This window comes from Perkinsus marinus (genome assembly GCF_000006405.1).
Source record: "Perkinsus marinus ATCC 50983 genomic scaffold scf_1104296954872, whole genome shotgun sequence".
NCBI classification, from domain to species: Eukaryota; Perkinsozoa; order Perkinsida; family Perkinsidae; genus Perkinsus; species Perkinsus marinus.
The window spans coordinates 27,511-43,204 of record NW_003207977.1 but is presented as its reverse complement, the minus strand read 5'-3'; the positions used below and the strand labels follow the sequence as shown (position 1 = coordinate 43,204).

At 43.1% G+C, this 15,694-nt stretch overlaps 2 protein-coding genes and 2 non-coding genes across 4 annotated transcripts in view; 2 read left to right on the top strand and 2 right to left on the bottom strand.

Moving 5' to 3' along the window:
- Pmar_PMAR028085 (glutamate synthase, putative) overlaps nt 1-15,195 on the bottom strand; it is a gene marked incomplete at both ends in the record, with an annotated part of 19,343 nt that extends 4,148 nt beyond the window's left edge. Inside the window, 30 exons of the mRNA XM_002776002.1 lie at nt 363-520; nt 573-716; nt 762-867; nt 1,297-1,399; nt 1,972-2,093; nt 2,139-2,257; nt 2,374-2,510; nt 3,282-3,472; nt 4,175-4,311; nt 5,243-5,437; nt 5,490-5,609; nt 5,932-6,126; nt 6,598-6,762; nt 7,236-7,350; nt 7,749-7,860; nt 8,231-8,405; nt 8,453-8,599; nt 9,082-9,255; nt 9,385-9,478; nt 10,201-10,295; nt 10,578-10,678; nt 10,732-10,851; nt 11,276-11,376; nt 11,422-11,578; nt 12,318-12,453; nt 13,315-13,454; nt 13,923-14,053; nt 14,414-14,521; nt 14,766-14,916; nt 15,141-15,195. Of these exons, the coding sequence (XP_002776048.1) occupies nt 363-520; nt 573-716; nt 762-867; nt 1,297-1,399; nt 1,972-2,093; nt 2,139-2,257; nt 2,374-2,510; nt 3,282-3,472; nt 4,175-4,311; nt 5,243-5,437; nt 5,490-5,609; nt 5,932-6,126; nt 6,598-6,762; nt 7,236-7,350; nt 7,749-7,860; nt 8,231-8,405; nt 8,453-8,599; nt 9,082-9,255; nt 9,385-9,478; nt 10,201-10,295; nt 10,578-10,678; nt 10,732-10,851; nt 11,276-11,376; nt 11,422-11,578; nt 12,318-12,453; nt 13,315-13,454; nt 13,923-14,053; nt 14,414-14,521; nt 14,766-14,916; nt 15,141-15,195 (4,004 nt within the window). The remainder of the gene's footprint in view (nt 1-362; nt 521-572; nt 717-761; nt 868-1,296; nt 1,400-1,971; nt 2,094-2,138; nt 2,258-2,373; nt 2,511-3,281; nt 3,473-4,174; nt 4,312-5,242; nt 5,438-5,489; nt 5,610-5,931; nt 6,127-6,597; nt 6,763-7,235; nt 7,351-7,748; nt 7,861-8,230; nt 8,406-8,452; nt 8,600-9,081; nt 9,256-9,384; nt 9,479-10,200; nt 10,296-10,577; nt 10,679-10,731; nt 10,852-11,275; nt 11,377-11,421; nt 11,579-12,317; nt 12,454-13,314; nt 13,455-13,922; nt 14,054-14,413; nt 14,522-14,765; nt 14,917-15,140) is intronic.
- Pmar_PMAR028087 lies at nt 6,159-6,231 on the top strand. The gene has a single exon. It is a non-coding gene; the product is annotated as a tRNA-Arg (tRNA).
- On the top strand, nt 9,293-9,365 carry Pmar_PMAR028086. Its single transcript has one exon. It is a non-coding gene; the product is annotated as a tRNA-Arg (tRNA).
- A 327-nt stretch (nt 15,196-15,522) lies between the features above and the next one.
- Nucleotides 15,523-15,694, bottom strand: part of Pmar_PMAR028084 (hypothetical protein) — a gene marked incomplete at both ends in the record, with an annotated part of 343 nt that continues 171 nt past the window's right edge. Inside the window, 2 exons of the mRNA XM_002776001.1 lie at nt 15,523-15,545; nt 15,619-15,694. Of these exons, the coding sequence (XP_002776047.1) occupies nt 15,523-15,545; nt 15,619-15,694 (99 nt within the window). The remainder of the gene's footprint in view (nt 15,546-15,618) is intronic.

The window sequence follows — 15,694 nt, the reverse complement described above, 5'->3', positions numbered from 1 at the left end:
ATTTCCTCAGAATTTTCATATTGTCACCAACACATGTAGTTGACCATGTGCATATATTCCCACACTGCCTACAACATTGAACGTTCACCTCCCAAGCACGCCAGCACATGTCACTAAAAAGTTACCAAAGTAACGCCATAAAGTTTCCACTACTGCCTTCAATATCTCAAAAAACTCATACACATCACTAGTGCCCTTCCAGCACGCCAGCACATGTCACTAAAAAGGTCTCTAGAAAATTACCGTGTACCAAAGTGACACTATAAAGTTTTCACTACTGTTTTCAAGAATATCTCAAGAAAAGCTCATATACCACTGACCTTCTCAGCACGCCAGCACATGTCACTAAAAATACTCCCTACCCCATTCGGAACGCCCTGGCCATCCCTCGACCAGAAGACACATTATTGAGCAAATCGCCAACATTATCCTTCGGCACGTCCCCCAACCCCAGCGCCTCCAACGTGTGATCTTCCTTACCATCGACCGTACTCCTCCATAAATTATATCGCGCAATTATCTAAGATTCACACGTCACGCACTGCGAAGATTTTTCAATCCGATTCTCTTACGCTTTTCGCTGAAGTCTTCGTGCTCACACAAGAACGCCGCATATTTTCAAAGTCGTTGAGGATGCCCGCAGCGACCGTACTGCCAGTCTTCACATGTTCCATGATTGCTTCTTTCAACACGCGTTTATACTCATGAGGGAAGACCTGTCAGCGTCACTCGCCACGAAATTATTGCCAATTGAAACTCACTTTCGTGAACCGCTTGATCGAGTTGGCCCAGTCAGCGAGAAGCTTCGCCGCTTGTGGAGAACCCGTCCTCTTCAGATGCTCCGACAACAACGCCTTCAGGGCAACTCTGAAAAAAACACAATAATGACTGTGATCGCGCCGATAAAATTAGCATAACCCCGGCGCAAGGATGACATGCACAAATCGAAAAGTGTAAAAAGTTTTTCGCTCCATATACCTTGCGCATTGAGCATCCACAACCACATAATATCTAGGCATACTCAGTATCCACACTCACATCATTTGCTGATTAGCGGCTCACGTGTTGGTGACAATATGAAAATTCTGAGAGGAAATTTCGGGAAAGTTCTCTTGGATTTCTGTACACATCCAGCCGAATTCATATATAAAATTTTATAGTTAGCAATCAAACTCCTTGACTCGGCTAAGGGGAGCAAACCAACGAGACTTTCCCAAAATTTTCTCAGTAGTTGACCATGTGTATGTTTTCCCACAACATGCGTTGGTAGGAAAAACAGCGTAGATCTCCTCCTACTTGTCCTCACGAGCGTCTCCTCCCAACGGGTCCAGGTAAACGGTCTGTTTATTGCAGTGGTTGCGATCCAAGTCCAAGACATACGCCAGACCTCCCGACATACCTAAAATACTCTAATCTGACAGAATACTAACCAAAGCAATGTTATTGTGGAACGCAAAGAAAAGTGTTCCTCAGCCGAGCCCGGCAGTTTCGACATGAATGTTGTCTATCACTGATTTATCTATAATCGGGTATATGTGGAATTGTGATAAAATATGAGCAATCACAAAAAATCTGATTCGGCAATCAGAATTTTGTGAATCTTGTGATGTTGTGAAGTAGATCCATACGACAGTTTTCTACTATTAGGAAACACTTGACGAATGCTATCGTTGAAGCTGAGGAAAAGCTTTAGCATATTTACACTCCCATCGACAAAGTATGTCATATTGATATACCTACATTTATGGGAATTTAATATAAAGTATTATAACTACAACTATGTCAATGTCGAACCTAGACGGAAGTGTCGAAGGCAATGTCGAAATACTTATTCGCTTCGCTCAGCTAAGCTCTGCAGTTTTCTCACCAGATCATAAAAATCCACACATGAATTCACATAGAAATTCACAAAAACCAATACACATCTCCCCAGACTTCCATGTGCGAATTTTCCCCCACACTGCGATATACCAGCAGCGAAGTTCCTCCCCGTGGTGCCAAGCACAACAACAACTCCTCGAGTCATATACTCGCAACCATGATCTCCGCACCCTTCGACAACAGCTACTGCTCCGCTATTACGAACAGCAAATCTAAACAAATATCAAATCAAACTGCCTCAATCTCGATGAACACACCTGTCCCCGGCTTGACCGTTCACGAAAAGTCTTCCGCCAGTGGCACCATACAAACAGGCATTTCCCACGATGACGTTGTCTTCGGGGAGGAACTCGGGCGCGCGCGGTTTCGGTGGCCGCTGAGGGATGGAAAAACCATAACCGAACATCACCACGTTTAAATAGCTCAGTGAGTAGAGCGCTAAACTCCTAACCCTAAGAACCCTGGTTCGATTCTTCCCCGTGTCGCCATTACTATGTCAATATCCCCGCCACATAGACCTTTCCCGACATAATCATTTGCCTCTCCTTCTAGCGAGAAGGATACTCCCTTCATTAACCACGACCCGAACGACTGTCCAGCACTTCCAAAAAAGGAAACGAGCAACGACCCTGAGAGAAGCCACGGGCATCAACTGCACCAGCAGAAGCCAATCGCAAACTCCCCAGAGACATTTCGTCACAAAAAGTCGGGTTCCTATTGATTTTCCAAAACAGACGAAATCTCAACTTTGTACAGTTGATATTCCCAACTTGGGATTGACAATCTCCACATCGACCCGAAGGAGGTATTCTAAACTAATGATCTTTTATGTATAGTGACACCAATTAACGACAGCAGCAGGAATCGAACCTGCGCGGGCAGAGCCCAGGGGATTTCAAGTCCACCTCCTTAACCACTCGGACACACTGTCTAGCGAACGAGGTGAAACCATTAGCTCAAGCCGGAATAGACATCTCTTTATCCATTCACATATAAGAACAAGCCAGTGACTAGAGCGTTCGCACACTAACAGCCAACCGCTGAACTGTAAATAGAAAATATTACATATAAATTACAATCAAAATTTTCCCAAAAAGAAGCACACACCAACGAACCGACCAGTTACGACACCATAAGCCGCTCTATTCAGTCTATAGATGACTACTAAAGTCTACTACATCAACTGCCAATATCGGAATACAGCGTTGTAGGAATATTTGTTCGCTTCCCTCAGCTGAGCTCGGAGATTTTCTCACTAATTATACAAGTTCATATACCAATTTGGATAGAAACCCAACAGGAATGCCCTACAATCTCTCCGGAATTCTCAGATTTCCACCAACATATGTCGATGACCATGTGCGTATTTTCCCACACTAAAAGGGGCACGGACACTCTACCTTCGGGCAAACCAGCCGATCCTCTGTGCTTGGCAATCTCATATGAAAGCCTTGCGCCAACCGTACGATCACTGTTGTTGATCAAAATAGGCTCTTTCATCTGATCACAGCAGTTCATATTATCAATAGAGTTATACCCGCGATACGAAAAACAATAGTGGAAAACATATTTCACAAACCACTTCGCATTTCTCACCAAGTATTACGCTACTTCACGTAAAACGAGTGAAATTCTAGTGCATAAACACACCTACAAATACAAAAACTATTATTATCCTTAATATCATTTTCACCTTGGTTGCTGACCATATATCAAATGTATATTAATAAGCGTATACTAATGGAGCTCCGCCCGTTTAACGTGAAGTGGCGTGATACTTCGTGTGAATTTCCGCGAATTGTGAATTGTGGAATATGTTTTTTCTTAGTATTTTCCACATCACCAGTGAAACTCCATTGTTAAATTAGCTCGCTCTCCGTGATCCCCTACCTCCAGTGCAAGATCGCTGTCATCTCCTTCTATCATCGCCCTTGCCCGACCAAGGATGCGCTCATCGAGATCCTCAGCCACTGACGATCTAGACTCGGGAGACCCGACAACCGTTGATTCCGTAGCCGATGCTTCCCCACGCTGACCTCTGAGAGAGTACGCGCAGTATAAAGAGCCCGCTACATAACTTTGACTAAAAAGCTCAAATTCTCGAAATTTTGTACAGTACGTGCAATATGAAAAGCCGTTTCGTGTCACCAGCCGAAATTTTGTATGTATGTTCTTCTTACACATATTTCTGATCGAATCCTCGTTTCCCAGAATTTGATCCGGGACTTTAATTATTTACATTGCGCCGCATACTATACAGAAAATACCAAAGCTCATACCACTCTCCTCTCACCTTCCCATCTGCGAATCCCCACGTCTCCAGGCCTCCCAAGTCGGCTTAAGCATATCCGACAAATCGATCACTGCCGTCTTCTTATTCTCACGCACCACTGACTTCATGCGAAGAAGGTCCGTTCGGCCGATCAAATCCTGCAATAACACCATCATCGGCTGGGCCCTCCAAAGGAGTTTCACCACCCTAGTGATATGAAAAACATATTCCACGACTACAGCATATCACCGCGAATATCGCGTTTTTCACCGAGTTTTACGCCGCCACTTCGAGTAAAACGAGTCGTGAAACTCCATTGAAGTTCCTTTAAATTGCTCATTACGACGACACTCAGATCTACTTGAGTACAAAAGAATTACTCCAACGACAGCATCACGGAATTGCGATTTCTTGCAGTTATCACGCATGTTCATTGGGCGAGTCCTTGTTACATTGAATTCCTAAACTATCGAATAAATCGGCGTATAACATTAATTTTCCTGATATTCTATTACATGCTAATGGAAATAGTTCTATACGAGTAAGAAGTTAACATTATCGAACTCTCTGCGTGTAACACACTATCTACCGATTTATACTGCAGGCTCAGACAGCAGTGACTGAGCCCCCAGCTATACCTCTATACTGGCTATTACTCGCCTGCTCCAATGAGTTAACACTGTCAATGAGGAGTAATGCGACGTAGAAAATGCCGCGGAGTGTGATGTTTTAGCACGTGTTAAACCGGTGGGATAGGAAGTGTTAATAACCACGAGCTTTTGACCAGAAGCTCGATTGCATCAATACAAAATCCGGGTTTCTGATTTTTGTGATGAAGTGTCCAAAACGAACAACAGAGTAAACCGAAATGACTGTACGATAGATATCTTTTCGCGAATCCCGAATCAATATAATAGCATAGGATAGTAAGTACCAGTAGTAGCATAGTAAGCAGCGTATAGTAGCATAGTAAGTCAACCGTGCGTTTCGCGCGGTTTTGAACTCGAATGTAAGCCCTTTCACAACGATTATAGGAAAGTCATCATTCTTAAAATCTTCCCCCGTCCACTTTTCCTATACCACACTCACCTCGAATCGCCTCATGCCAAGTCTGGCCATAATCTGCCTCACTTCTCCAGCCATCAGCCATAGGAAGTTCACCAAGTGCTCAGGCTGGCCCGCGAACTTTCGAACTAACTCCGGATCTTGAGTGGCGATACCCACAGGGCACGTATTAAGATGACATTTCCTCATCATAACACACCCCAACGCGATCATCGGCACCTAGATTATCGGCACATTCTTCCCACACACATTTCACCGTCTGAGATCTCACCGTTGTCATAGCAATTTCGTCGCTACCCAGCAGACCCGCGTAGACAACATCCCGAGCCGTCCTGATCTGTCCATCCGCTTGCAGCACCACTCGATCACGGAGACCATTCAAAACCAACACCTGCAAGAATAATAACATCCCCGAGAGTCGAACTCACGAAAGCGAAAAGGAAAAAATTGTAAAATTTTTCTTCTCGCTGGTGGATTATCATACTCCAATATTTTACAAAAACTATCATTCGATCAGCCAGATTTACTCTATGTAGGACTTTCACGACCCGTTTTACGCGAAGTCACGCAATTCTCCGTGAAAGCCCCAATACGGTGATATGTAGTAGTCGTGGAATATATTTTACACTAGTGTGAAACTCATATTACGTATAATTTTCAACTATATATTCACATCTAATACGCGTATACTTACACTCACCGCTACGCCTCACCTGATGCGACTCTGCCAGGCCCAGTTCCCACGGCCCTCCAGCGTGTTTAATACTGGTCCATTTCGCGGCGCCCGTCCCCCCACTGTTGCCAGAAATAACAACGTGACCAGCACCACCCTTCACTAGGCCAGCGGCGATAATGCCTACTCCGATCTTAGACACCAACTTGAGGGATATTCTTGCCGTTGGATTGGTCTAAACCACAAGCGAAAACTCCTCATCCATACGCCCTGCTGGCCCAATGGATAAGGCGCCACCCTCCTAAGGTAGAGATTCCGGGTTCGATCCCCGGGTAGGGTATTTTTCCACCAACACATACGGTGTAGCTCAAACCTTTATGCAAAGTAACTCCCTCAATTTTTTCGAGAGTTCGAAAGTCAACATGATAACAATGTGAATCGATTGACACCAGCGTTTCCGGAGCGTTCCATAGCCTACGGTCGTACTACTCCCAAATTGAAGAAAACCTGGATATGCATAACGATTTGGTTCACACTGTATTTTTACTGTAACTAGACTTGCCACCACTTGCTCTCTTGCATTTCCTCAACGTCGAAAACGATTAGGTTCACACTGTATTTTTACTGTGACTAGACTCGCCACCACTTGCTCTCTTGCATTTCCTCAACGAATTAATAATACCATCCTCGATTCACTTTCACTCACATGTTTCAAATCCGATATCAGTTGAGCCACATCCTCAATACTGTACATATCGTGATGAGGAGGAGGTGATATCAGCCCAACCCCTGGGGTGGACTTCCGGATCTCCGCGATGGCACCAACCACCTTATACCCTGGCAACTCCCCTCCTTCGCCCGGCTTAGCGCCCTGACCAAGAAAGGCTCGGTGTATACGGACAAAGGCTGGACTTCGGAATTGGACCGTTAATGTCAACGATTGCTGAACTTCGGTGTCTCGAATATCATATCCGTGGCTACTCTGATACAGTTCAAGTATACACCAAGATTCAAATATGTACATATGTCGGTGAAAATTTCGGGAAATTCTCATTGATTCTATACGGATTTGTATGTAAGCTTCTATATTTAGTGAGGAAACGCCTGAGCTCAGCTGAGAAAAGCGAACATATATCCCAACTCTTCAACACTACATGCTAGAGTTTCAAAACATACAGGACTAGTATAGGAATTCCGAGACCCAAAGTTGGAGTAGGAATATATCGTCCCTTTCCTCAGCTGAGCTCAGGAGTTCCCTCACTAATTATAGGAGTTTACATACGAATTCGAGTACAAAAACCAACGAGAATTTCCTCAGAATTCTCATACTGCCACAACCCCCACCTGTGCTAGTTTTATCTGAATCTCGTCAGCGTCCGCCAAATACGCCGCAGTTACACCGAATCGGCCAGAGGCTACTTGCTTGATACGGGACCTCACCTCGTTATCTTCACCAAACCTAAAAGAGCCAGTGTTGTTGGAGTCGGAATATATGTTCGCTTTCCTCAGCTGCTGAGCTCAGAAGAGTTTCCTATACAGTGTTGGAGTAGGAATATATGTTCGCTTTCCTCAGCTGAGCTCAGAAGAGTTTCCTGTACAGTGTTGGAGTAGGAATATATGTTCGCTTTCCTCAGCTGCTGAGCTCAGAAGAGTTTCCTATGCAGTGTTGGAGTAGGAATATATGTAATCGCTTTCCTCAGCTGCTGAGCTCAGAAGAGTTTCGTTGCCAAATACGATGATTTATACGCTAGTTCCGGTATTCATGTACAGAAATTATGCGAGAATTTTCCTAACATATTCTCATCAACACATGTGCAGATTCCCCCACAAAAGGGGGGGGGTATAATACGATCCCACCTGGCCTCATCCTCTCCCCCTTCTCCCGTATTAGATCGGCCACCCAGGGAGTTCATCGCCATAGCCAACGCCTCGTGGGTCGGTGACGAGATGGCACCAAAAGAAACAGCACCTGTGAAATGTGGTCAGCGGAGCGATGCAGAGATAAATTTCACAAAATCGTTCTTCCAGGAAGAGATTCCTATGCTGTCACGACAGAGCACGAGTAGTAGGCAGTGCAGTAAAAAATGCACATGTTCAATTACATGTGTTGGTGACAATATAGAAATCCTGAGAGGAAATTTCACATTGCTTTCTTTACACTTTGTATGTAAACTTCCACAATAATTGAGGAAACTCCCGAGCTCAGCTGAGGAAGGCAAACATATATTCCTCTTAGAAGCTCATCCACCAAAAGCGTATCCAGAGGCTCAACATGGTATGATACAAACTAGGTCCATTCCAAGCCTCTCATCAACAGCGGAGCGAAGGTCAACCCCCACCTGTGCAGAATCTCTTTACAATTTCCGTCTCCGTTTCCACGCTTTCCACAGCGATCGGCGAACACTTGTCATAGCAAATCTCCAAAAGCCCGCGGAGTTCACACTCATCAACTAAGGCGTTTTCCCAATCTTCATATTCCTTGTATGCGATCGGCGAGTCCTTTCTGGCCGACTCCTGCACAAGGTTCGAATCCCACAGGTGTCATTTTTTAATCAACCCACTTGAATCTTCGCTATAACGTCAGGGGCGTTCATGTGGAGCTCCGATGCGTTCCCGACGGAGCGGAAATGATACATGCCCATCTCGGGCAATGCATAGCGGCTCGTTTCGGCGTCGACCAGGGGTGGCAGGGGGCGAGATGGGTACGCCTAAATACAGTACGTGTGAATTTGATATGCAAATGTTTGTTATTTTCCGAGGTTAATGATAATCGATTTGAAATTATATCGCATATACAATGTAACGATGGCTATGAACATGTGTTGTGATGATGAGAGTACCCGTTTGGGACTGTGATGATAGCGACAACTTGTTCACTATCATTTGTCCTACAAAATAACACACATTTGCATATCAAATTGACACGTACTGTACTAAAGTGAAACGGTCATATTCGTGACTGTTAGTCATATATAATGGTGATGATAAGGGACTTGGATGTGGGATAATGGGACTGTGATGAAAAATAACACATATTTGCATATCAAATTGGCATGAACTTTCATCGCGATTCTTTCATGTACTTTTATTCCTGCTCAGGTTCGGAACACACTTATCGCTGCGATCAGAAAAAGGTCAGAGAACTCCATAAAAGTGGAGGGAATTCGCTCTGTTACCAACATCAACTCACATTAGTGTGTAGCCTTAGCGCATCTTCTTGTAAGGCTCGGAAGCCCACACCCCCAAGTGATGACAAACATGCATCAAAACAGAGATTCCTAACGTCAGGTGCAAGGCCAATGCACTGGAATAGTTGAGCTCCTTTGTAACTCGAAAGGCATGAAATACCCATCTTGGACATAACCTGGAAGGGACGTGATACAAATATCAACGAAACACACGCCCTGCTGGCCCAATGGATAAGGCGCCACCCTCCTAAGGTGGAGATTCCGGGTTCGATCCCCGGGTAGGGTATATTTCCCTCCCCCCTCACTTTGAGAATTCCAGCATGTGCCGCAGCCCTATAATTCTTCACCATCTTATTTAAGCTCATCTCCACCACAGTCGAGTCCCTCCCAACTCCCATACTCGACGGACGCACTCTGACACCATCAACATACAATACGTGCTCACTTGAAATGCTAATGTGAAGGACCGCGTTTCTGTTACTCTAGAGTTACTCTACACTGTTACTGTTACTCTAGAGTTACTCTACACTGTTACTGTTACTCTAGAGTTACTCTACACTGTTAATGTTACTCTAGAGTTACTCTACACTGTTAATGTTACTCTAGAGTTACTCTACACTGTTAATGTTACTCTAGAGTTACTCTACACTGTTACTGCTACTCTAGAGTTACTCTACACTGTTACTGCTACTCTAGAGTTACTCTACACTGTTACTGTTACTCTAGAGTTACTCTACACTGTTACTGTTACTCTAGAGTTACTCTACACTGTTACTGTTACTCTAGAGTTACTCTACACTGTTACTGTTACTCTAGAGTTACTCTACACTGTTACTGTTACTCTAGAGTTACTCTACACTGTTACTGTTACTCTAGAGTTACTCTACACTGTTACTGTTACTCTAGAGTTACTCTACACTGTTACTGTTACTCTAGAGTTACTCTACACTGTTACTGTTACTCTAGAGTTACTCTACACTGTTACTGTTACTCTAGAGGCAGAGTAACACGTCATCGGCGAAACTCCTCGAGCACAGCCCCTAGCGGTACTAGCCTCCACAAACCTCCGTATGTTCTTAGCATTTCCATCACGATGAAAACACACCAACGCCCGAATTTACCTCGTTAAAGCGGCATATGCCAGATAGGGATAAATAGCATCAGCACCAAACGCTAGCAGGCAACACATCTGGTGTATGGACGATACCGCACCAACCTGAAATTAATTCCAAAACTACCAAACCACCCTCTGCTATCCCTCTGTTAATGTATATTCACAGAAGCTGGAGTCCATTATAAATTATCAATGAATTAGTTTCTTCAATGTTGGAATATATGTTCGCTTTCCTCAGCCGAGTTTAAGCGTTTGTATACAAATAGAAGTAGACAGGAACCAATAAGAATTCAACCAAGTTTTCGCACAATTTTCATATTCTCTCCTACTAATGTAGTTGACCACGTGCATATCTTTTCCCACACTTCACACGAGAGCACTTACCTCAGCTATAATAGCAGTTTGGCTTCTCAAACGGCATTTTATCAAACGATGGTGAACCGCCCCTACAGCGAGGAGGGCATCAACAGGGACCCTACTCGGACCTAAAAAGAATCTTCATGTCTCCTGAGGTTCCGACAGATTAAAAGATACTCACCAGCCCGACGATCACAGAGAATTAATATTCCCGCACCATCATGAACCGCCGCCTCTGCTTCTTCGCAAATATCATGAAGTCTCGACTCGAGTGCACACGCCCCCGAGAAATCTCTCAGAGCTAAAACCAGAGACCGCAGGTTCAATCCCGGCACCCTCCACATTATTGAAATTTCATCCATTTCACGTGAAGTGGCGTAATACTCCGTGAAAAAAACCCGATATTCGCACTATGCAGTAGTCGTGAAATATATTCTTTATTATTGTTTCTCATATCACGCGTAAAACTCCATGGTGTTAGAATATATATTTGCTGTCCTCACCTGAGCTCAGCTGTGTTTCAAATATCAACACAAAAAATTCTCAGGTTTTTAGTATTTTCACCAACGCAGGTGATTCTACCCCAACATGATGTTATCAATCCCCGTCACGCGCCACAAAATTACGCGCCCGCCCACCTCCTCCTCTCCTAATATCCCTGCCAGCTTCGATCCTATATGTCGTGTCCACCACACTAACCGGAAAGGTCGTTCCATCTCTCTCACTGTCCAAGTCCAACAGCTGTTGATATCTCCACGGGCACAGAATCGGTTCATCCAAGACCACCCTTCTCGCCGGATTAGGTCCGCACGCAAGCGCATGAGGTCTTTCAAAATCGGCCCTCTCACACTGCTCGTCACAGCTCAACAACTGAGGCCCTATAGGGCACTCTAAGCTCATCACAATGGACTCTCTTAGAGGGTCAATCGCAGGGTTAGTCGCCTCTGCGAAAAGCTGCTGCATATAGTAAAACGATGATAACGGCAACCGAGACAAACACGCCAGTGGTGCATCGTGGCCCATCGAACCTGAGCTTATTTGTAAAAAGCGCGCGCCCGAAAATTACCCATAATTTGATAGTATAGGAAACTTAGAAGCAGATGCGAGAGTTTTCCGCTCCATATGGCGTTACTCAGAAACACTCTGAGAAACTCTCATTTTTTCGGCGAAAAATGCGATATTTTCAAGTGTAAAAAGACAAAATTTTCGCCAAAATTTTCGCGTTGTCATCAGCACATGTAGTTGACTTTTTCCTACTCTTAATCTTATCACATAGTTCATCAACATTCATTTACCAATACATAACTCATCTATACTGCGTTTACCATATTCTCAACATGACAACATGACCAGAGGTCGCAGGTGCGAATCCCAGCTACGACATTTTTCCAATTAAAATTTCTCACAGTAATCATCAGTAAATAGCTACATAGCCTTGTCCCTCAGCAAACGTATCTCATATGTATATCTACATCGTTCTGCTCTAGTCGTTGAGTAGTGCGCAGTTGAAACTTATATCTCGGTCTACCTATACGGTATCTTTATAATACTACTTGCATAACACACTAGTGATTGTTACACTAGAGATGATCGAGAATCGGCATAATCATTCTACTCCCATCTTGGTAAGCACACTAGGTTCTATTCGCTCATTAAAACTATGCATGCGGGTTCGAACCCCAGCTCAAACATTTTTTAATCAATATTTCATAATAACTATCAAAAGATATCCAAGGCTCCCCACATAAAGATTCAAAGTAGGCCCACCTAGAGGCTCCTGGCCAACTCTCGCCATCGGGCTCAATATCATGTCGAGCATCTCAGCCACATAACCATGCATGACCAACTGCTCTGTCAGCGCGACTTCGGCAATATCGAGCACTTCCAATGTTATTGGTATTCCCTAAAGAAAGTATACGTATACGAAGAACGATAATCAGCGCATCAGTTTGCCGGAATTTTCAATTGCCAAACATTTCTAATGTTATTGGTATTCCCTAAAGAAAGTATGCGTATGACGAGAAAAACGATAATCAGCGCATTTCGAACTAAACTGATACGTAATTTGAAATACTTCGCGATTTTTCAGTTTGCCGAAATTTTCAGTTGTCAAACATTCCTAATGTTATTGGTATTCCCTAAAGAAAGTATGCGTATGACGAGAAAAACGATAATCAGCGCATTCTAAACTAAACTGATACGTAATTTGAAATACTTCGCGATTTTTCAGTTTGCCGGAATTTTCAGTTGTCAAACATTTCTAATGTTATTGGTATTCCCCAAAGAAAGTATACGTAACGAGCGAATTCTTTTTACTCACGGGCGACTTAACAAATAATTTTCAAGTTGAAACATTTGCGAATTTTCAATTAGCAAACTCTTCCAATTTCATCGGTGTGCCCTGAGGAGAATACTATAGCCACTCGCGATGCCAATAATACGCAGAACAGCAAGACGCGATTTTTTTTCACTCACGGAGAAAAATTCTAAATTTTAGTATTTCGTGTTAATCAATGAGCGTTTAAGGCTGAATACTGGGTTGTCCTCTGATAGCAGTTTTTCAAGCCAGAAACAAATAAAAAACCGCTTCGATTTCCCCAGACGGTTTCACGAATGTGAAATATATCTTCCCTCAGCTGAGTTGACCTGTGCCAAAACCAATGAAAAAAATTCACCAAAATTCTCTCGGAATTTTCCCATTGTCATCAACACATGTAGTTCACCATGTGCATGTTTTCCTGTACCAAATTTTCGACCCGCTCACCTTGCCCTTCGAACCATAATCATCAACAGTAATCCTCTTTGTAGATTCCGCATCTATAAAGACCGCTTGTTGCAGGAAATTTTTAAAGGGTGCAATCCTGCTGAAAGTATCCTTGATTTCGCTATCCAAAACCACTCGGCCTGATCACATCAAAAGCAGTGTGGGAAAATATGTTACATATTCTGATGACAATATTAAAATTCTGAGAGAAATTTGGCGAATTTTTATCGCCTGATTAGGCCTAGTGAAATTTGCCTCCAAAAATTATCGCAATTTTCACAAAGCTATAACACCACAATTTTCAAAAAAGGTTTCCAAATGAACTTGTAAAATTGTTAAATTTAAAATTTGCTTGTAAAATTTCGGTTAATTTTTTTCCCGTGAAATTCACCATCACTCGCCGCGAAATATATTATATCGCCCTCTAGGTCTTGTAAAAATCACTTTTCTCGCTCTACTCGTTCTCGCATGAACATTTTTCCGTGAAAATCACCGTCACTCGCCACGAAATTTACAGTATTTTTTCCAGGCCTTGTAAAATTCACTTTTTTCGGTTAATTTTTTCCCGTGAAAATCAGCGTCACGCGCCACGAAATTATCCAACTCACCCTGTTTCGTATCCACCAGAATCATCCTGCCCGGTCCAAGCCGGCCTTTCTGTACCACTTCCGATGGCTCCACATCGACTACTCCAACTTCCGACGATAATACGAATAACCCGTCCTTAGTAATCATAAATCTAGGGGAAAATTTTCTCGAGTAATTTAACTAGCATGAAAAAAATTTACAACAGTAATGGAGTTTCACTCATCTTACGTGGTGTGATACTCTGTGAAAATGCAGTGGTTTGTGAAATACTTTTTTCACTAGTGTTTTCAATTGGGTGAAATTCCAACATAATTCTGTATAATTTACATAACCGAAAAATTGCCATACCACTCCTTCGAAATATTGCGAGACCATTCGAATCACACCGTAGATCTATTTCCAGTGCAGCTCTTCCCGCATTTGCGACATTCCGAACATTGTAAAACTCACTAAAAAGTTACCGATTTCAACGAGAATAGAAATACCCCCAAAAAAACTTCGCTCCGCCCACCTGCTAGGCCTGAGCCCATTTCTATCCAAAGTAGCCCCAAGGACATCGCCATCAGTAAACGCTATCATCGCCGGACCATCCCAAGGCTCACTCAAACAGGAGAGATACCTAGTGTTACGATGATGACAATCGCGCACGCCCTGTTGATCGATATCTCTTCACATACAGCTAGTCGATCCCTATAACATCATTTTCCTTACAAATTTATTATCTTTACGTAAAGTGAACTGTAAAAAATGTATTTCACTAGTGTTTTTCATTTCACGGGTGAATTTTTCCCTCATAAAACTTATTTGCATAACCGTTCGCAATCTACCTCAATAATTGCAAATAGGGTGGTATCACTACTCACCTATACATAGCCTTCTGGTCCTCATCCATAGTCACATTTCCTCGCCAGGCCTCGCGAACCAACAGCATCATCGCCAGCGGCACCGGCCAGCCACATACAATATTCAACTGTTCGAATAGATTGTCTACAGTCGCTGAATCCGAGCCAATACCTACAACCAAAACTACGCATGTTGGTGTAAATTCTGAGAGGGAATTCTCATTTGTTTCTGTTTCACCCGTTTTAAGTGAAAAAAACGCGAGGATATGCAGTAGTCGTGCAAAATGTTTTTCACTAGGGTGGTGAAACTCCATTATGGAATGTTTAGACTGTGGAAAAGGGAGGCACCCAGGTTCGATCCCGGCACCCCGCATTTTAATCCACACTTCTGCTCACCTTCATCAACCGGTGATAGTATTCTGCGAATAATATTCTTCTGAGCTTCCGACATCCCACTCGGGAAAATGGGCTGAAAAATATCATGGCCAAAACCAACGTCGTTAAATGAAGTGGGTATGTTTTCAAAAAAATTAAATATTTTTAATGTTTTAAATGTTTGTGTGAAAATTTAATTTTAATTTTAATATTAAATAAAAATTCCGGGTAACAAGTTCAGTGGGTAAAAGATTAAAAAAAGATATTTTTTCAAAAGGAGTGGTTAAATTATTAAAAATTCGGGTAAAATATTAAATTGATGCTGTAGTGCTTTTCATATCCCTAGGGTGGTGAAACTCGATAGTTCTTGATGATATATCCAAAATTAATAAATATAATAGCTTTAAAATATTGTACTAAACTCACCTGTAGTAATCCAGTCATACCACCCTCTCGACTCTTCAGGCCTGTCTGTTGCCACTCAACGTATTAATCTCACCGTTGTGACACAGGCGACGAAACGGCTGACTCCTCGACAAGATGGGAAAGTGTTGGTACTGAATATCCGAGATCGG